At 40.4% G+C, this 21,590-nt stretch overlaps 2 protein-coding genes and 1 long non-coding RNA gene across 13 annotated transcripts in view; all 3 read left to right on the plus strand.

Annotated features, from left to right (window-relative positions):
• The window catches only part of celf1 (cugbp, Elav-like family member 1), a 42,473-nt gene extending 33,659 nt beyond the window's left edge, over window positions 1-8,814 (plus strand). For 10 of the 11 annotated variants that reach the window (XM_035958261.2, XM_035958253.2, XM_035958254.2 and 7 more), the window contains one exon: window positions 781-8,814. In XM_035958261.2, the coding sequence (XP_035814154.1) occupies window positions 781-908 (128 nt within the window). In that variant the 3' untranslated portion in view covers window positions 909-8,814. The remainder of the gene's footprint in view (window positions 1-780) is intronic. The other variant, XM_035958252.2, reaches the window with a different exon arrangement.
• Window positions 8,815-15,455: 6,641 nt separating this feature from the next.
• Window positions 15,456-21,590, plus strand: part of LOC111583408 (CD81 antigen-like) — a 37,151-nt gene continuing 31,016 nt past the window's right edge. Inside the window, exon 1 of the mRNA XM_023292491.3 lies at window positions 15,456-15,636. Coding sequence (XP_023148259.1) covers window positions 15,571-15,636 — 66 coding nt within the window. The 5' untranslated portion in view covers window positions 15,456-15,570. The remainder of the gene's footprint in view (window positions 15,637-21,590) is intronic.
• LOC129349026 (uncharacterized) lies at window positions 15,643-21,113 on the plus strand. The gene is made up of 2 exons (XR_008601818.1): window positions 15,643-20,778; window positions 20,893-21,113. It is a non-coding gene; the product is annotated as an uncharacterized LOC129349026 (long non-coding RNA).

The following is a 21,590-nucleotide window of genomic DNA, read 5'->3' on the forward strand; positions in this document are numbered from 1 at the left end:
TGGAACTGAACAATATAGTATTTTGCAACTTGTCAAGATCTAGAAATTGTTTTAAATTCCCATTCATTTCCACATCTGTGTGGTAATCCTAATAACTAATGTGGGAACTATTAAGGAAGAAGGTTAAGTTGTCCCCCTGCCTTGCAAATGCAGAAAATTTATACAGAAAAAAAAATACATAAAAGTTGTGGCAGTACATCAAAAATAGGGTTTAACCAAACCAAACTCAGTCATACTGAAGCTGCTGACTCACATTATATTGCACAATGTTCAATGTTTTTAAATATTTTCACAGGAAGTATTCATTTTCACCTCTATGGTTTTTACACTTTGCAAAATCATCCCGCGGGCTGCATTGGACCGTCTGGTGGACTGGTTTTGGCCCACGGGCCTTTTGTTTGACACCCCTGGCGTAAAACATGCGCTGTTTTATCATTTATTTTCCTCTAAATGGAACCATCATTTATAAAATAGACATCATGGTGTATTAATCAAACCTTGAAACTTCAATTCACTCATAACAAAACATCTGCTGAGGTAAGACAGAAGAGTGTAGTAGGGTCATGTTCTCATAGACCAGGAGAGTGGTTCTGGTTTACTTTAAGAATTACTTTAAGAATTACTTTAAGAATTCTTCCAGTCCTTTCTTTGGGAGGATTGAGAGAGATGTGGGGATGATTTGTATTTTCAATCATTCTTGTTGTTCCTATAATGCAAATTCCTTGAGAGACCATTGCAAACTACTTTAAACTATTCTGAGTCTTTGTATTTTTTCTCCAGGCTTTGTGAGCTATGACAACCCAGTGTCATCACAGGCAGCCATCCAGTCAATGAATGGTTTCCAGATTGGTATGAAAAGGCTGAAGGTGCAGCTGAAGCGCTCAAAGAATGACAGCAAGCCCTACTGAAGGTGCTCAGGCACTGCACTCTTAGTTAGGCAGGGTGGTGTTATGGTAAGTGGAGTATGAATAACCAACTAGGACTGGTCCACTCAGAAACGTATCTGTGCATTACAGGGCTACTACACTGCACTCCTGGTCATTCAACAAGTCCAGACAAACACATGGAGCTACATGCAAAAGTTTTCAGGATAGACTGGATTCTCCCTGTGTTCTTTTGTGGTTTACGTACTTTGTTTTCCTTTTAACAAATAAGAGAAGCAGGGGTGTTTTATTTTAAGTTAAAATATTGTCAGTTTGCTGTGATCGATTATATACATTTGAGTTGATTGTTAAGAGATGTTGCACATTGACCGTCAGGTGCCAAATCCATCTGTTACTTTCTGTTCACTTTCCTCTCCACCGCCCAAACTCAGCAGAAAGCTTTTAAAAACAGAAGTCATTGCTACTTTCTCTACATTTTCACAAACCAAATGTGTGCTTTTACCTTGTTTTGAACTGGGTCTCTGTATTAACTGCATAATAATTATAAGGTTGAAGGAAAGGGGGTGGGGGGGGTTACTGTTATGAGGGACTAGCAAGTGACTTTTGTGTCAGTTCGGAAACCTGTGCATGCTGTGGACATCTTGTTTTTGTTCTCTGCTGTTTCAACTCTGAGCTAAAGTCACTGAGGTTTATCCTCACAGCCTCCCGTTACCTCGGTGATAGAGAAAGAGGAGCTGTTGTTTCTGTTATCTGTTCTCCTTTGAATTCTGTGGTTTGCCAGGACTGTCACCTGTTTCTGACTTACATCTTAAGATGTCTCGTAAATGTTTGATTGTGTTTGACTTGAACCAGCTGTTGCATGGCTTACATAATTGAAGTGGCCTCGGGTGGGTGGAAACACGTTTGCATTTGGTTTGTGTAGTAAACAATCATTGGCTAGAATTGTTTTCTGTAAGATGTGGATACTATACTTCTGTCAAATAATGAACTCATTGCATTTTGTTGTGCTACTCTTTATTTGGAGATGAGTTTTTAAATGCACTTGGATTTGCATGTAAATATATATGTTTCACGGGTCAGAAGTCAGGCTGTTGTGGGCTGTGAAGCCGAACTGTCGGCTGTAGCTAGCAATATGGTGAACTTGGGCAATAAAACCAAACTTTGTATTCTTTTTCCACTCGCCCGAGAATCTGTCTAATGCAGATGTAATGCTTTTTATAAATTCGTTCTATGGTTTTAGTTGGTTTCTACTCTAAATCCAGGTGTTTTGTAAAAATTCATCAACAGCCTTCAGCTACTTTCCTGCTAGTGAGCAGATAATCTATGGAGGGCTACAACACTATGTCTCACGCTGAATATCTTTCGTTATTGGAGAGGTCATATAAATTGCTCAAGACCAACCTGGTAGCGGTTTAGACTTCCAGGAAATCCTGTTTTTTTATGCAGAGCTAGGAAGCTAGAGAAATGTTGGGATATATATTTAAACTGTAATGCCTTTTCTATTTTTATATAGGTTTTATACTTCCCCTGTGTGTTGGGGAGCTATTTATTGCCTAAATTATTTTTCTCAATTGAAATTACTTTGAAAGACAAATGTGAAGTCTTCACCTCCATTTGATCTCCTGGTGTGTGTTTTTTTCTTGCCTGTTAAGTGTTGTTCCTTTGTGTTGATGTGTTCTACATGTCAGTGTGGCATGACCTGTGTCTACAGGATGCGTTGGTGCCACTATGGACTCTAATTCATACATACCTTCATCTTAATAATTCTCTCGTTTTCCAGCTAGCTTATTCTAAAAGTCAATTTCAACATGAGCGTTCATTTTGTTTTTCTGTATGAATAAATAGAAAAAAATATATACACCATATGAAGTACTGGCCACATTTCTAGTGCTAGAACTAGTTTTAAAATCAATTCCAGGTCCAAGTCTAAAGATTGAGTCAGTCATAGCACAACTGAGTGAGTACATCCAGACTGCTCAGATCATCTGTCATTGTTTTAGGGTCATTAATATCAAAGCAGCAACATGTTTTGTGTAATATAGTCCCGTTTACCTAATATTACAAAAACAACCCTCACAACATCTTTTCAGGGTCATAGCTGATCTGGCTGTATTGTCATTTAAGTTTGGCTTAAACAAAAGCAACCTGCATGTACAGTGAAAATGAAATGAGGTCCAACTGTTGAATATTTTGATAGCCGTAAGGTTATGGTCACTGAAAAGCTACTGCAGGATTTGAATTTATTGAAAACCAGGCATGAACTCTGATGATCGCCGCTACTGAGGCCAGTTCATGCTTTCTGCGTCCACACTGCTGCTGGAATCAACAGAATGAAGACAGAGATAGGTGTATTCTGTGCTCATTTAGCCAAATGTATCAAAAGGCTTTGAGTTAATCAGCAGGATGACAGTGCTAAACAAATTAAAGTGGAGGCTCGTCACTTCAATGTGATATCCATTGTGTAGTTTCAATCTGAGTATGTTGAAGAACAGAGTCTGAGAAAAAAAATATGTAACTATCCAAATACAACATGGACTGTGTTATATTGATACATTTAACTTTAACCTACTGTGGACCTGGTATGCCCTAATGTGAAGTATTATAACGGAATGTTAGGTGTCTGTGTTGTTACATAATCTTTTAAAGCACCTACCTCCATGTAATGCCTGTCCTTTTTTAAGGATACAGACCCTAAAATGGGGCATGTCCGCCTTAATGTGTTGCCCACATGAGAGGACAGTGGTCAACACTTGGCCCATGACAAATTCTGGTTGTTCTCTGTGGGCTGGACTTTGCTTAGTTTGTACTGTGGCCTTGTAATGGCCTACACCAACAAATTGAACAGGAAGATCAAAACTAACAATATGTTACTGTCTGACTTCCCTACTTCGTCTATGGCTGCTACCCATACATTGCACCCCTGTTCAGTATCACTTAAATGCCAAACTATATTAAACCATATCACCTTACAGATTTATTTTTTTAGTACTTCATCTGTCCACCATTGTTTCTGATCAAACAGTCAATCCTAATGCTGTTCCATATCATCCCATCTCTGTGCTTCACTGTCAGGACTATGCATTACTGTGGTAGTCCTGATCAGGTACCTGCCAAACATGACCCCGTCTGAGCTGTTCTAGTTTGTGTTGGTCTCATCTGACCAAAGAATCAGCTCTCAATATTCATCAGGCCGCTTTTCATATTCTTTAGCAAGGGAGGGTTTTATTCTTGCATACTGTTCACAAAGGTTGACGTTATGTAATGTCCCTCACACAGTCTGAGTTGTCACAGCGACACAAATTTCCATTGCTAACTGTACCAAGTCTAACGCATTTGACACTCTGTTTTTGCTATAATGTTATGAGGATGGACACTGAGGCTGTAATTAGTGCTGCTATGGCTCATTACGGCTGCAACTGTGTTTCAGCTGATTTTTAGTTGGACACCAATTTTCCTGTGTCCTTTTCAATATTTGTGAGTCTCACAATCAGATTTTTCCGGTTCTCTGGCAGTTCTTTTCCATGTGTATGCAGATATGAAAATAGTCACAGCAATTTTAATATAGTAAATCTAAACTACTTTTCACAAAAAAACAATTACTTACTGTTCAACTTAACATAATGCAATTACTGTAAGGTGATACTTTTTGGAATCATTTGACATTTAAATAATATTGTACAGGGGTGTACCCACTACTGGAGATCTCTGTTTTACTATATTATCAGTCTAGTTTATGCCATATACCCACTTCCTACAACTAATGACTCTCATGTTGCACACCACAGTCAACCAGTTCCATAGAGGCACGTGTTAAAGTGGCACTGTGCTAACATATAAATTGTGCAAACAACATAAAACATGCAAAATTGCTGATGTGGTTTTTTTTTTTTCCCAAATCATTTGACAGTTTCACTTACAAATGTAGTCATTTCAAAGCAGATGAAGTGGTACGTCAAATGGAAGGGTTGGCATTTTGACTTTAATAGTCTAAATGCCAATTGCTGATTCTAGTAGGATAAGAACAATTATTCTAGGGGCAACCTCCAGCCTCCATATGTGATTAGCTGTATTTAGATATTGTGCTACACCACAGCTGCTTTTCCAGACCCCTGGAGGTCTGGTGTGACCTGCATGTTGTCACTGATTCTGTGCATTTTATTCAGGCTGTCATGTGTGTGTTGGTGTCGTCATCCACCTCAGTTCCCAGTAGCATGTGAATTGTCCTTACTCTGTCCCTGACACTGTTGAATGTTTAGACTGTAATCTGGTCCACACAAAGATGATCATTCTTTTCTCTCTCCTGTCTGTGTTCCATTGCTGTTTAACCCAGGTTTGTCTCCCTGTTGTGTTTTTCTTTTTTGTTTTTTCTAGATCTCTTCCTGTTTGCCCTAGCATGTTGATGTGGCGTCACAGTTCATCGTCCAGTTCTTGTCTTCTGCGCTTCTCTGATGCTTCAAATTTCACATTTGACCTTGTGTTTGACATTGATTACCCAGGAGGTTGTGTTTGTTTTCTTGTTTCCCATATGTCCTGTGTGCTGCCAACACAGGCACTAGAAAGACTGCCACTGAATGTGCTTGTAAGTTAAATTAAAATTATTACAAGGTAAAAGGAAATCTATTTTTCTAGAACTAACTGATGTAACCACTAGGTTTTTGCGAAATCAGTTTGACATGAGTCTGGCCTTTAACCTTGTTTTTATCTACTGTATTGTGGATCAGTCCTTCCAGTGCCCATATCCGCTGCTTCTGTTGTGTTTTTGTGGGAAAGCAGCTAATCTACCATTAGATAATGTTGTGTGAGTGCTGGCGTGTGTCTTATAAGTTAAAGGAATTTCAAGCAAGTTAGTGATCATATGTTGTTGGACATTTGTCATTTATGCTAGGTTCACAGAAGGTTAATCCTCGGGAGCTCAAAGCACATGCTATTGTTGTGCTCTTTTTTTCTGCAGAAAATCAGACACAAAAATCCAGAGGACAGCCTTTTCTGACAGTATATTTAGTATGCATGTTTTTTTTTTTATATCTGCACTGAAGTTCTTGGCAAAGTGAGATTTAGTTTGTGTTAAGTTAAAATTGATTAATAAACTTGTGCCAAATGTTTTGTACAATCAGTATTTCCCCTTTTTATTAGACTTGCTTTGCAGGTCAGACTAATTGTAGAAGCAAGGGTTGATTGGTGTGGCAGGTGGTATCATAAACAGCAGGTTTTACTGCAGAGCTGTGGTCAAGTCGACTGGTTGCAACATTAAATTAGTTTTGTGTGGAACTATACAGACCTAGAGCGCTCACACACCAGTATCAAACACAAGTGGCCCACTCATAATCAATGGAGGGTATTGTGTTTGTGTGTATTCTTTGAATAAAATCCAGAGACCCACACTCATTTTGGCTGTAGTCCTTCTGTTTCCTTGACGAGTGGACCAATGTTGTACTGCGTGTAATCAACCGTTTCTATAACAAACTGTGTCGCGTGGCAATAATTCAGGGACAAATTAAAAGTGTAGTCATCCAGTCAGAGCGCAGCCGGTCAGCAGAGCATCCAAATGTGGAACAACTGTCTACAGGTACATACAATGCAATGTAGTGTATTTTAACATATATCAACGAGCCACAACAAAAAAAAGTTGTTGACAGGTCATCCTCTCATAACAGTAACACCTTTCAGTGAGTGTGATGTATTGACAGGAAGCAAACAGTCATTTCTTAAAGTTGGTCTGTTGGAAGCAGGAAAAATGGGCAGCGTGAGCATCTGAGAGATTTTGACTAGGCACGAACTGTGAACGGCTAGACAGCTGGGTCAGAGAATCCCCAAAAAGCAGCAATTAAGCTGTTCCTGGTATGCAGTGGTTAGTACCAACCAAACATGGCCCAGTGAGCAAACAGTGAACTGGCCACCCCATGGTCATGGATGTCCAAGGTTCCAGGTGGTGTGATCGCTACTGAAGAGCAGACTACTGAAATATCTAATGCTGGCTGTGACAGAAAGGTGTCCCAACATACAGTGCATCGCATCACTTTTTAGCTGTAGATCGGTCAGAGTGCCCGTGTGGGCTCCCGTCCAAACATTTCTGATGCAACTCTACCATCGTCTTGATTGGAGCAGCCTCTGTTCATAACCTGTGTAATAGTAGTTATGATAATATATCTGATACTGATGACCATAGAACCTATCAAGTTGAGCCTTTTTTGGGGCAGTAAAGAGCAGTTAAGTGACAGTACATCAGCAAATCTGTACAGAATCATTTCTACATGTTTTATATAGCTTGAAATTGCATCACTAGTAAAATATTCTGACTTGTATTGTGTATTCGCATGATTCAGATAAAGCATTCAGATAAAACATGTCATTTGAATATTGTCTTAGTCCAGACTACTTTTTGCAAACCACACCTATCCAGTGTGACTCACCAGTCCTGGAAGCTCCCTAAAAACTTATGAACCAGCTCTTGTTGGTATTAAGCAACTGAATGACTCATTTCTCACCTTAAATGTTTTCACACATTTTGGTGAGCTGTTCATGTAATATAAGTGGAAATTCCCAGATGAGGCTCAGTGGCTGAGGTGGTGGAGCAGTTGTCCATCTCCCCAACAAGCATCCAATGCTGGGAAGCCGTGCGGCTGTTCACAATTAGAATCCCCTTGAGGACACGTACCGTAAGTTTCATCGTATCTTTGAGTAGAGAAATGTCAAAGATATGAGGTCACTTAGAAACACGATCTCCATTATACAGCATGTCCACCAGTGAACACTGACAGGTTTATTTTTACTCTGGAACATGTCACTGCATGTTGTGGTTGCAGTTCTTTCACCACCAAATTAAAGGGACTTATCATACATATGTGTTTGTTTTGAATACAATTGTCATTGACATATATTTTTTGTCAGGTTTTTTGAGCTGCTCGGATTAGTTTTTGTTAGGCAAATTAAGCAACGGTGGCAATAAAGTTCATGTCAGGACGTGGTTAAATTTGAGAATAAACACTCATACAGATAATATGTAGTAATATGATGCATATTGCAGTATTTTTGTGATTGTTTTATTCAGTAGGTGATGATCTGTGCTTTTATTTAGTGTATGTAGCATCACATTACCAGTTGTCCTATAAACCACTCCATCACTGTTTCACAAATGGAGGACTGTTATACTTTGCCAACTCTTGTGAGAGAACTGAAGATATCGACATATGTGTTGGCAAATGATCATGACTGATTGAAGCTGGCCTGGTTTGTAATAAATGAGTAGAATGAATGACAGGTAGAACGTAAACATTAAAGATTACAAGTGATTAAAGCACTTCACTGTTCACAGATCAAGTGAAGCTGAAGGCAACAGACCAAATGAATGATGGGTTTTTGCAATAAAGTCTGTGCTCACTGCTGTTAAGCTCCTTCTGCATCAAAGAAGAGCATTGAGATGATCTGTTCATTTCACTGGGTTTTCCTCTAATGTGAAAGTGTAGTAGTGTAAAACTGGGTGACTGTTTTTGAGGGAAAAAAAATGTTCTAATCTGCAACCAACAACCCGCCTCCTTCACACTATGACTGAAACAGTTTAAGGATGAAAACTCTGACCAAACTTTGTGCTCGGATGGACAGGGCATGAACTGATGAAACTGTTAGAAGTATTTATGTGAAGTTGCCTTTTCTTCACAGAATTAGGTGGGATTTTTGTTCTTTTTGTTGTATTTGAAAGCAGACACTTCTGAATTGCTACAACTAATCCCATGTAAGTTTTTGTTCCTCTGGTTTGGATCTGTGTCTCCAGTGTTTGGGTTGTTTTGAAGCTCTGGAGCTTTGCCTTCTGTGCCAAATTAAGCTGCAGGGAAGTCCATCTGTCATATAGCTGTCATGTTAGCTGACTGTGTGATCCTTATTGCTTTGCTGATTGTTTGGTTTCTATAAAAATAAAATGTTTGAGATACCTTCAGATTCTTGTTTTTTTTCTGTCAGAACACCAAACATTGTGCTTTGTTTTTCTTTGTCACCATACAGTAACCCACACCATCTGTACTGTATTAAAACTGTTGGAGCTTATGATGGCAATGGTGCTCATAATTAAGATGAATTGTTCTGAATTTAGAGTCACATGTTCACTTTCTTCATAAAAGTATGTACAATTTGGGACTGAACATTTTCAGGAATTTGAGCCGAAACACAAATTATGCATTTTGCATCAAATCTCCTGAAGCAGACATCCATCCATCCATCCATTGTCTGTACACTGCTTAATCCTCATTAGGGTTGCAGGGGAGCTGGAGTCTATCCCAGCTGACTTAGGGTGAAGACAGGGGACACCCTGGACAGATCACCAGTCTATCACAGGACTACATATAGAGACAAACAATCCCACTCACATTCACACCTACAGACAATTGTCCATATTAATATTTATTTAAGGGCAACATCCTATTGAGTTTGTGCCATTCTTGTTATTAAAATCATTATTATTGTTACATTATTGAAGTTCAAATCTTGAAGGATGAATTTTATTTTTGAATATCATCATTAGTATTATTTTCTTTCTTCTGCTTTAAATTGCCATGACATTAAATGAGCTACAAACATGAAATTTGGTCCAATGTTCATATGCTTTCTAAGAACTGAGTCTTATCAGCCACACGGTGGTGCTGTAATTAAGGCCCAAACACTCAACGTTGTAAAGGCCTCGCCCTCACACCCCCAGGAGAAATGACTTGAAATTTAACACACAAGTTCAGCTCGGTGTAGTCTCCAAAAAACCTGACTTGATTATTGCATATTTGTAAGATTTTGTTAAAAACATTAACTGTGATGATTTTAATTGACTATAATTTTGATTTAATTGATTATTTTTAACAGACTTGGGTGTAGCTCTCTTCCAGAGGTTGTCATTAATAAGTAAAGCAGTGCTAAAATTGGAATGTAAACAGTTATTCTTTTCTAGACGTTATGACACAAGATCTTAGGACTGTGTTTTACTAGAAGGTCAGCATGTTAATGCATGGTAGTATGTTGGGTTTGTTATGCTATATAGCCCTTATGTCACAATCATAAGGGCCATATAGTTCGTGTTTATGGAGTCACAGCATCAGGCATTGGCTCATCAAGCAGTAAAGTGAAGGATCAGTTTTCAGTTTTCACCGTATCAACATCAGATTTTACATACAGCATTGCAGGACTGAGCTAAACAATTTTACTATAAATGGGTGGAAACAGTCCAAAAACCGATGGCCAAAGTGTCATTCATCCAAGGAATTTTCAAAAATCATGGCTGAAGTGACATGATGTTTCAGTTAAATTGCATGAAGTGAAAAACAGTGAACATACATCTGCTTATTTAATGTGTATAAACGCCAGATTTGGCATTGAGTGTTGCAGGACTGAGCTGCATAATAAATAACAAACAATAGATATGCAAAAACAATTGAACAACTTAGCTGCCTTTTGACCAGAACACATTAGGACAAAGAAGGGTTCTAGCAGAAATTCAATATTGAATAAGAGTTTCTCTTTTCATAACTAGTAATTATTACTACCTTTCCAGTGGCTCAGCATGCTTGAACTGTTCATTCCATCAGTAAATTTTGCAGACTTTGTCAATGTTTATCCTCTTACTTTTCAGAGACATTTGATTTTAATTAACTTAGTGTCAGACTTTATATTGACCTGCTGTTTTATTACAACTTAGCAACTGTCAACTCTCAGCCCATCTCATAGCAGCAACTTCACACTCAAATAATGTGATATTACAATTTCCAGGGTTTTCAAAGAAAAAGTCCACAATTGTTCTCCAATGTTTTCTTGTATGTCATTCTGTTTTTCAGTTCCTTCATTAGATGAAAACAACTTTGGATACATTTCATGCTTAAGTTATACACTTGTGAAAATAAACATTCCATGGAACCTGTGATATGTTGCTGCTGAAACATTGCAAAAACTAAAAATGAAAATCATCATCATTAGTGTCATATGAGGTGTCATAATCCTGACAGTACCTTGAGTTTTCCTTATTTTAGTCTCCCTTGTGTTCCTAGTTTATCTAATTCATTTAAATACAGAGGGAAGCTTATCACACACTAGTCTCATCATCACAATGTATGTGGAAAAATTAGCTTATGGCAGTTTGTGATGAGCAAAATGAACTAGCATTAGGGCTGGTGGGAGAACTCAGCGGAGGCTTGGACTAGAGAGTGGAGCAGAGCAGGATGAGGCTCTGACCAGGAAACAGAGCAGAGTGAAGCCAGGAATCCAGGTAGAGGCTGGACCAGAGAGCTGGGCTCAACCTGGCTGGGTTTACAGAGCGAGGCCTGGCAGCGAGTGTATGCAGGAAGCTGGTCAGACAAACTGTAGGCAGTGCAAACAAACATAAGCACCGCAATGACTGAGAGTTACAAAATACGCTGATATTGGGAGCAAGACAGACTCAGTTACAGCGTCTACAATCTGGCAATAAGTGGAGCTCTGAGCTGGACTTTTATAGCAGAGGAGGATAATGAGTAACAGGTGACCAAACCTCCCATGCAGCTGTCTCTACTCCTTCAGCTGCCAGCACCCCTCACACAGCAGGCCACAGAGGGAGGGACGGGAAGCTGGATCTGCTCACTGCTGCTTGCACTTTACATTTGGGTGATTGAGTAGTTTCCTTCTGTTGAGAGAAAAATGGAAACCCTGCTTCTTCCTCATTTTAAGAACTTTCAAATACTTGGATAACAACTGGGCACAGAAATCACTTTGAATCACATGTCATTTGTCTAAATACATAACCCAAACAATACATACGCTACCGTTCAAAAGCTTGGGGTCACCCAGGCAATTTCATGTTTTCATGAAAACTCACACTTTTATTCATGTGCTAGCATAATTAGGTTTGCTAATCATCAATTAGCCTTTCACCACGATTAACTAACAATGTAGCATTAGAACACTGGAGTGATGGTTGCTGGAAATGGGCCTCTTTATCCCTATGTAGGTATCCCATTAAAAATGAGCTGTTTCCAGCTAGATTAGTCATTTACCACATTAACAATGTCTAGATGGATTTCAGATTCATTAAATGTTATCTTCACTGAAAAAAAGCTGCTTTTCTTTCAACAAAAAGGACATTTATAAGTGAAACCAAACCTTTGAATGGTAGTGTATGTTCATATTGGATTATGTTTCAATATGGTCAAAAGACATCTGTTCCCTGCTGTCTCTGGAGTATAGAATACACATTTCAAGCAAGGTGTTCAACATTTCACCATTCAAAGCAGCTTTGATTGTCTGACCATCACTTCAGAACACTGCCTTGTGATGGCAGTTACAATTTTATTCACTTGCTTTGTAAAGCTTCAATGTGGCTTATTCAGAATTGGAAAAACTATTTTATTCACTGAGAAGTCTGCAACAAAATAAAATGTGCAAAATGAAGAGGCCTGAATACTTTCTGGACTACATTATTACTGTTTTATTGTTGGAAGACATGGTTTTATCAAATATTATTACTACGAATCTTAAACAGCCACATTCAGACAGCTTCTTTTTAAATATCATATTGTTACAAACACCAGCACATTCCGGTTAGTCAGCATAACAAAACCAAAAGATGTGTAATTCACTGATTGTTAGTGGGGTCAAACTGTGGTTGATATTTGTCAGGCTGCTATGAAAGAATGTCTCTTATTTCCTTCCAGATGTATCAGTCGTTTACACTGTACATTATGTAACCAGTGGCAACTGGTGCTTCTCTGTTGTCAGCTCTTTGATGAGGAGAGGAATTAATAAAGAAAGTTAGGTATGTGGGGAGGTGCCGGTTGGTTTCTGTAGGAGGACAGATAAGATCCTCACCCCATTTTGGGTGAGCAAGAGAGTTTCTGGTTGGTGTTTAGGAGCAGTTTGTTTAATGGAATATGATGTGGGTGTTCCTATTTCAGTGGTGGTATGTCTTTAAACATTGCAGTGTGGCTACACAACATTTTATAAGGGGCTCACTTTTACATAGCAGGTATACATGAATAATGTTGTTTAGGTTGATTGTGGTTTAAAATGTTCTTTACAGTGACTGCTCTGCATCCTGTTTCCAGCAGTTCTTTTTTGTAGTATCTGCTTCAGTTAGTCTGCCTGGCCTTGCATGGAATGTGGACGAGAAGCACTGGGAGTGGGAATTTGCTTTTGTCCTTACTTAATTCTTTCATTTATTTTATTTTATGTTAATCACTTCCCTATTGTGTTCTGGTATTTGTGATTAATAGCCGTAATCTCCAGTACTCTCAGTACTGACACCAGACTTGTACATTGATTGTATCCACAAATGAATTTATTGCAATGTCATTAAATATGTGGAGTGATAACTTAGAGTGCAGTCACCTGTGATTTTTCTGCCCCTTGTTCTCTTGGGTCTTCAGTTACAATTACAGGTAGGCTAACCCACCAGAGGCAGATTGCGCAGCTTTCTCCTCCCTATCCACTATCCATGTGTCACCGTTTTCAAAGTGCCCCTTCACCACAGGAAACAACATGTATAGTGAGTTTGTCAGAGGATGTTACGGTTCTAAATTCAGCTTTATTTTAACAGTGCAGAGCAGCAGCTCCACTGTAACTGTAACTGCTGGTCTGCTAGGTGGTCCTACTGAGCCGTGTTTCAGGAACTATTTCATTCACAATTGGAAGAGAAGAATCTGTAAATGAGAACAGCATTGTTGGGAACTGAGCTGTGTATGTGAGCACAGAGAGTAGGAGGGAAGCCAGCAGATGTAAAGTTCCTCCTTAGTGTTTCTCATCAGGTATTTGTGTATTCTGCTGTACAGCTGTGGTCTGCTGCTGGAACTCAGCACAGTGTATAAACCTCATTCTGTTCTGGGATCATTTGAAGTAGTTTTAAGCACTAGGACACTTTCACATTTAACCAAGGTGGACTCTGCTGCGGCAGCCTTTGTCTAAAACTGCAGCACTGACTCTAGCTGACCAGTGACTGGAGTCTGAGACAACTGGTGCATGACACTACAATTACGCACTGATACTGCAGAGAAATCCATCCATCCATCCATCCATCCATTATCTATACACCGCTTAATCCTCATTAGGGTCGCGGGGGGGCTGGAGCCTATCCCAGCTGACTCAGGTGAAGGCAGGGGACACCCTAGACAGGTCGCCAGTCTGTCGCAGGGCTACATACAAAGACAAACAATCACTCTCACATTCACACCTACGGGCAATTTAGAATGATCAATTAACCTCAGCATATTTTTGGACTGTGGGAGGAAGCCGGAGTACCCGGAGAAAACCCATGCCTGCACAGGGAGAACATGCAAACTCCATGCAGAAAGATCCCGGGAAAGCCGGGACGCGAACCAGGGATCTTCTCGCTGCAAGGCGAAAGTGCTAACCACTACAACACTGTGCAGCCCTGCAGAGAAATCATTTGTTGTAATTAAGAGGAAAATAAAAAACACATTCATCATTTTGAATGCTGACGTCGTCGATCATGCCAACTAATCACAGCAGCCCTAGATTTGAAAAATATAAATAACTAATAAATATAAATAAATAAATAGTTTTCTTTAGCAGAATGTTGACGGGGTGCAGATAGATCATTATGTGCTTCAGAATGGTCTAACTATTGGAGGCTATAATTAGTGGAGTAGGCTATGTGATCAGCCCCTTGTGGGAAAAAATCTTACATTGTCAGTAATGTGTGTTGTCTTAAATAAATAGTCACAGCTACATTTTTTCTGACTGCAGTATGAGGACAGAAGCTAGAACATATCAAGTAGCAGTTTTGAGACACAGAACTACTTCACTCTTGCACAGATGTATAGGGGAAAAAATGTTTAAGGTCCTGAAGAACGTGCACGAAAATTATCACGGTTTTAAGATTTAATCAGTAAGAAACACATGTACTGATGACAGTCTGCACCCCAGGAGATTAATAGCAAACCATAGATGCTCGTAAATAATTCGTCCTGTTTACTTTACTAAACTTGAAGTCCTCAGAGTCAAGCGGACCGTTACAGCTACTCCTACTTCTTCTAAAACTTTACAAACGACTTCACACCAGTGTTGCCAGATCTCGCGATAGAAACATGTAACCACAGTCTATGATGGAAAAAACCCCCCTAAAAAAGACCAACAGCTGAACTTCCACATTGTGTAAATGAGAGGCCTCTTGATAACAGCATAAAAATATACATTTATTTTTGTTCGCGGTAAAGTGACAGTAAACGTAGTCAGCATAAAAACTTTGAATAACTTCAATTTTTAAACCCTTGATTATAATAAAAGACATTTGCATTACGCATAAGCAACAGGAAATAAGCAACTACACTTTAGACAACAAGTGCAAAAACCCGCGGCAACCCTGATGACTGATGAAATTTGCAAGCGACTAAAAACAAGCCTAAAAGTCGCTTCTAAAAAGCGGTCTTGTCAACACTGATTCACGCGTTTTACTGACATCATGCTAAACGGAGTGTAGAGCAGCGCTGCGATTGGACGGCTGAGTGTCTGCCTAGAAGGAGGGAAGGGGGAGGAGGGGGAGGGAGGTGAGGAAGCTGGGAGAGGAGGGGGTGAAGAAGAGGGGGGAGCTACAGTCTATGGGTGAGAAGGAGGGGGGAGCTGGGTGTTGCCTCTGAGCTCCAGTCAGGGTCTCCAGTTGAGACAGAACAGTCCGCCGCTCGCCCGCCGCCGTCCTCTCTCCTCTACACCGACGACACGTCTACCGAGCACCATGGGAGTCGAAGGCTGCACCAAATGCATCAAGTATATGCTCTTCTTCTTCAACTTCATCTTCTGGGTAAGCCGCCTGCTCTCCGCCGCTTTGTGTGTCCCGGTGGTGGCGCAGCGCCTCTCTGAGTGTTAGCGGTTCTCTGAGTGTTAGCGGTTCTCTCAGTGTTAGCGCCTCTCTCAGTGTTAGCGGTTCTCTGAGTGTTAGCGGCTCTCTCAGTGTTAGCGGCTGTGAGGCTGAATGAACCAACAACATCCTCCTCACACGGCTGCTTCAGTTCTACCTAGCTAATAACGCTGCTAGATGTTTTCTGCACTGGGGGACATTGTGGCGACACGAGGGTAGTCAGAGTAAAGGTGGAAAGACGTGTGTGGTTAATTTACGGAGCCATACATTCACATTGGGGAGGAACCGCGAATTAGGATTTATTTCCAGACAAACAGCGTGTTGGAGCAGATGGCTGGACACGGACGGCGTCTTTATCTCCGTCAGGACAAAGTCCGTAGTTTTTTGTGTTGAGGGAGATAAAACACGATTGAGCAGTTTTAGGTCACTGGTGGAAGTTTAAAAATTATATAGACCCACGAGAAGTTGGTAGTTTGTGTAGTTTGTAGGCGTGTTGGGAAGTCGGCTGGGTTTGGGGAATGGCTTTGTTTGGATTCCATCCTCCACCCAACTGGAGGAGTTGTGGTGGGGGGATGACATGGTGGTTTCCATTGGTTGAGTCAAAGCCTGTGCTGGGTAATGGATCATGGAAACATTTACTCTCCCGGAGATCTTCCACGGTATTCTGAGTCATGTCCTTCACGAATCGCAATTTACTTTGGTGCTTTTTTCTTTATGTTTTTCCATTAATTGTGTAAAAATCAGTAGTTGATGAAAAAGTGGTGCAGTTCAGTGTTAAAACAATGAATTGTTGAGTTGGTGAGATATTTAACACAATAAATAATGCCTTCAAAGGTTTACAGATACACAGTTTGTAGTTTTGCACCTCATGATTCTGCTGTAGGAACATGTAAAGCTCCAGTACGTTTGTATTTAAACCAATCACAGTCGTCTTGGGCGGAGCTAAAAACAGGCTGCAGACATGGTGTTTTTATAAGGTGATAGGGGGGATTGTTTCAGGCAGGGCGGTCAGCACTGTCATTATTTAGACGGTACTTCACATATAGTGTAAGAGGAGGCGAAATACACAGCCAAGGGAAGACTTTTACCTGCACCCTACATCCAGTGAGTTTGACCAAGAGGTACCAAGATACATGCCTTTAAGTGTCTAAAACCTGCATTCTTCCTAACAGCCAGCAGGGGGCGACTCATTTTTTGTGAAAAGAAGTTAGATTGTATAGAAATCAATGACAAAATGACCCTACTTCTCCCTCATTGTGTTACCTTACACAACATTCTTCTATTGAGTTTATGGTCTCAATCACTAGTTTCAAGTCTATATCAGCGCAGCATGGGTTTTATTTTGTAAATCGTGGTCCCATCTTGAATAAAATTGACAATAGAACAGAGAATGTTTTAGGGCGGGGCTACCTTGTGACAGATCACTGCTGGATGGCTGTCAAGTGTAAAGGTGTTCAGTGAAGAGTTGTTTTTTAGTATTCTCTTATAGACTGAGAGAGACTGCAGATCAGAGTTTGGTAACTCGTTCCACCACCTGTTGTGGGGTTGTATCAGGCGCCTTTTGTTGGCTGAGCGTACTAAGCGGGAGGGAGTGTAGACCTGAATGAGAGAGTTCAGGTAGGAGGAAGCTGTTGTCATTGTATCATTGTAGTTTTGAGTGCAAGTGTAAGAGTTTCAAATTGTATGCAGGCAGCAACTGGAAGCCACTGAAGTGATCTGAGGGTGATGTGCTGCTTTTGATGGTTGAAAACCAGACGTGCTGCTGTATTCTGGATCATCTGCAGAGGTTTGATTGTGCATGTGGTCCTGCCAGTAAGGACTTGCAGTAGTTGATGCGTGATATTATGAGAGCCTGTACCAGGAGTTGTGCTGCATGTTCAGACAGGAAGGGTCTGATCTTCTTGATGTCGTACAGGGCAAAACGGCTCGACTGAGCAACAGAGGCCACATGAGCTTTGAAGGTTAGTTGGTCATTGATCATGACGCCCAAGTTTCTGGCAGACTTTGTGGGTGTGAGTTGGGTTTATTCAAGCTGGAAGTTGATTTCTTGTTGTATAGAGGGGCTAGCTGGGATGACAAGGAGCTCAGTCTTGGAGGGGTTGACTTGATGCCAATAGTGCTCGGCTAAGACTATCAGTTGCCATGTTTACATGAGACCTTTAATTCCTCTTTAATTCAGAATTAAAATTAATTCCGCTTTAAAATCTCCTTGTAAACACTTAATTCCGAATTAAAAAGTTAAATCCAAATAAACTTAATTCCGAATAAACTACCTGGTTTAGTCCGATGTTAATTCCAAATAAACTAATTCCTGTGTACGTTCTATTCATGTATACAGTTAATTCCGCTTTAGTTAATTCCAGTCATTCTGTGTATGCTTGGCTCCTCACGTAGCGATGACGTAGCAACGTACACAGCTTGGTCTTCTGCCTCCCTTCTCTGGTATTCTATCTCTCTTCTCCTTCTCAAGTGACGCAACAGAAGTAGTACGCCATTGTTGAGTTGCTGTTTCGAAACGACAATAAAAAGCAAAGCAAAAAGCGTGCTTATTAGTTGTTCTTCCATGTTGTTGTGGAAAAAAAATGCCGCGGCAAAGGCAGTTTGTTTTCTTCCGGTAAACAGGGATACGTCACGTCCACTCCCTGTCCAATCAGAATCCTTTCCAACGCCCAAGCGTTAAAGTGGCATTAAGAAAGGGGAATAAACGTGCGGTCCATGTAAACCTTAATTCAGAATTAATATGCCCATGTAAACGCGAAGCACAAAACTTTAATTCCGAATGAGTTAATTCCGAATTAATAATTCCGAATTAAAAAACTTCATGCAAACATGGCCACTATGAGGTTTGCTGTACCTCTAAAGGCTGGAATATACTTTCCGCACGAACGAGCCGCGCTGAAATCAGCCGCACGGAAATCCGTGCGAGAGAACGTGTGTGCATTTATACTCCGTGCGCGTCTGCTCCCAAACTGCAGGGGGCAGTGTATCTCAAACACACGTCTACCTGGCCTACTCTAGTAATAAACTAGAGAAGAAGAAGTCTGCTTCCAAACTGCAGGGGGCAGTGTAGCTCAAGCACACGTCTACCTGGTCTACTCTGGTACGAAACTAGAGAAGAAGAAGTTTGCCATGGTTTACACCACTTACAACACGGCATTTTACCGAATAAAAGCATTTCAGCAGTTAGTTTTATTTCACACCATGAATACTTCATAACCCGGTTACCACGGTGATCTCTGTGTGATGAATTGTATAAGTTCACGTATTTCTAGACTTCAGCTACGAGTAGGTCCTGGCCCTCCGCCATGTTTTTCCGTGCGGCTCCGTCCGCGTTGGTTAGAAAAATGTGGAGGTGCGCGGAGCGGAAATTTTCCGCATGGAAAGGCCGCTGGAGGGGCGTACCTGCGAAAATGACGTAATTTTTCCGCACGGAGCCGCACGGACCTCGCGGACGCGGTAAGCATAAAACAAGCTTTAGAGTCAGTCTCGTTGCCGTGCGGCTCCTCATAAATGATGCCGGCTTTTGCGAGAGCTCGAACAACAGTGCAAGCAGACACGTTAGCCCAAGCATCCGCAATCCAGTCACAAATTGTGGCGTAACTCGCCCGGCGCTGCCTCCCAGTCTTAATAAAACTGTGTTCGCCATCTGTCATCCATCGCTCCCACGCCGTTCGCAACTTCACTTTGAACGCCCTGTTTACACCGATGTCCAGCGGTTGGAGTTCCTTCGTCAAGCCTCCCGGAATGATAGCAGGCTCCGAGTTCATTTGCTGCACTTGGTTTTTCACAGCGGCTGTGAGATGGACGCGCATGGAGTCACAGATCAACAGGGACGGTGACGCCAAACCGATGTTGTTTTGCATAATGCACATACCAGCACTATATACCAACTGGGGGCATGCCTTTAGCATCTTCTTTCACGCCCACACTTCTCCCTTTAACGTTCTCATACTGTCCTCTGTCACGTCTGCCTTTTCTCTATATAAGCAGCGTGTCGGCAGGAAATGCTCTCAGTCAGTCAAGCGGAGCTCATCAAAGTCACACAATAACATTTACAGATTTTGGAACTCGGTGTATGGAGGACTAAAAGTGCCAAAATTAAATAAATAAATACATCATTAAATAATTAATTAAATATGTCATTAATTAATTAAAATTGGAATTAAATATTTCATTAATTAATTAAAATTGGAATTAAATATGTCATTAATTAATTAAAATTGGAATTAAATACTTAAATGTGTTATTAAATAAATATATCATTAAATAATTAAATATGTCATTAATTAGTTAAAATTGGAATTAAATATGTCATTAATTAATTAAAATTGGAATTAAATACATAAATGTGTTATTAAATATGTCATTAATTTATTAAAATAACAATTATTTTAAGTAAAAAACATATTTCATTATTTCACGATTTAATTAATTATTTCATGGTCCTTGTGTTGCAGTGGATCATGAATTAATTTTATCTGTCAACCTCGCCCGTCAAAGTCGGTGGGCGGATCCTAACACCTGATTGGTTACCCTGCACATCAAGTCAAGGCAAATCGATTCCAGATAATGGATTGACGCAGAGCTTGTGAACACATTCCGATACACTGGGTGGCGCTATTCACCTCTACGTTGGTTTGGATACTCAATAAAACAAAACTTTATTAGCAACCGCTAAAGACTCGGTCCTCTTTCCCAAATGTTGATACATGCGGTGCAAGACAAATTTTCCTTTAGCATTTCCTTTAGCATCTACTCGGCGCGCCACGGCTCGTCTCGGTTTAGTTGTTTTTCCATTACATTGAGAACCACCTCATCGTGGGTGGAGTCGTCATAGCACGGCGGTCCGAAAGTCCCTTACCGTCATTTCTGTGCGACACAAACGCAATGCAACAATGTACATGGAGGCGATAGTACACCTGCTGCTCGGTCTGTGGCTTTCTGTCAGATTCAGAGTAATAGAAGAGTCGGAGAAAGCTGAGAGCGACGAGTCGAAACACTGAGGAGACACACAGGAGAGTTTGGGAGGCGATAAAGCAGTATCAAGCCGAAGACAAGAGGATATGAACGAGACGACATATGAGGGTAAGCTAATGCTAGTTCGCTAGCTATCGTGTATCAGTCCTGTGAACGACCCTGTAATGGCTGCAGTTTGTCGCTATTAGATATTAAAATATGTATGCTGTGTATGTGTTTCAGATGCTCTCTGATGAGACTTCATGGGATTTACCTGAAGCAGCAGCACATGAGCCTGCAGTGGCACAAGGTGTAGAGGAGGAGGACAGAGATGTACAGGATGCACTGATGCACTACGTGTCATGCAAAGTTATTCTTCTTGTTATACTTCTGTTTTTCGGTCCCCGGACCGCTATTGTTTTCTTTAATGCAATTCTGACAATAAACTTTTGTAGATGTGTCTATACTATTGTTTGTTTGTGAAGGTTAGCAAGATTAAATAAAAAATTAAACGCCAAAACATTAAAACAGCTGTTTTAAGAAAATTCCAGTTTGATAAATCAGTATTGCTTTGGTGTAATTCAGTCACCAGAATTATGAACCATAAAGGAGTTTGTGTTAAAATATGTTAAATCCCATTAAACACAAATACATTATTAGGGAATATAGAATTGTTTGGTTCAGACTGTTGACTCTTTTTCTACCAGTGTCTTAACAGACAAAATGAGAAGTTATGATGCAATCACATAAGTCACAAAATAGTTTATTAGTCAGCAGCAAAATCAAAACTATTTACAATGTGCAAAGTACAAACTGTGGTGGGCCTCTCCTACAGTGGAGGACTAAAAGTAAAACTATATACAACTACAGGTGCTGGTCATATAATTAGAATATCATGAAAAAAGTTGTTCATTATTTCAGTAATTCCATTCAAAAAGTGA

Source organism: Amphiprion ocellaris, chromosome 1 (assembly GCF_022539595.1).
Source record: "Amphiprion ocellaris isolate individual 3 ecotype Okinawa chromosome 1, ASM2253959v1, whole genome shotgun sequence".
NCBI classification, from domain to species: Eukaryota; Metazoa; Chordata; class Actinopteri; family Pomacentridae; genus Amphiprion; species Amphiprion ocellaris.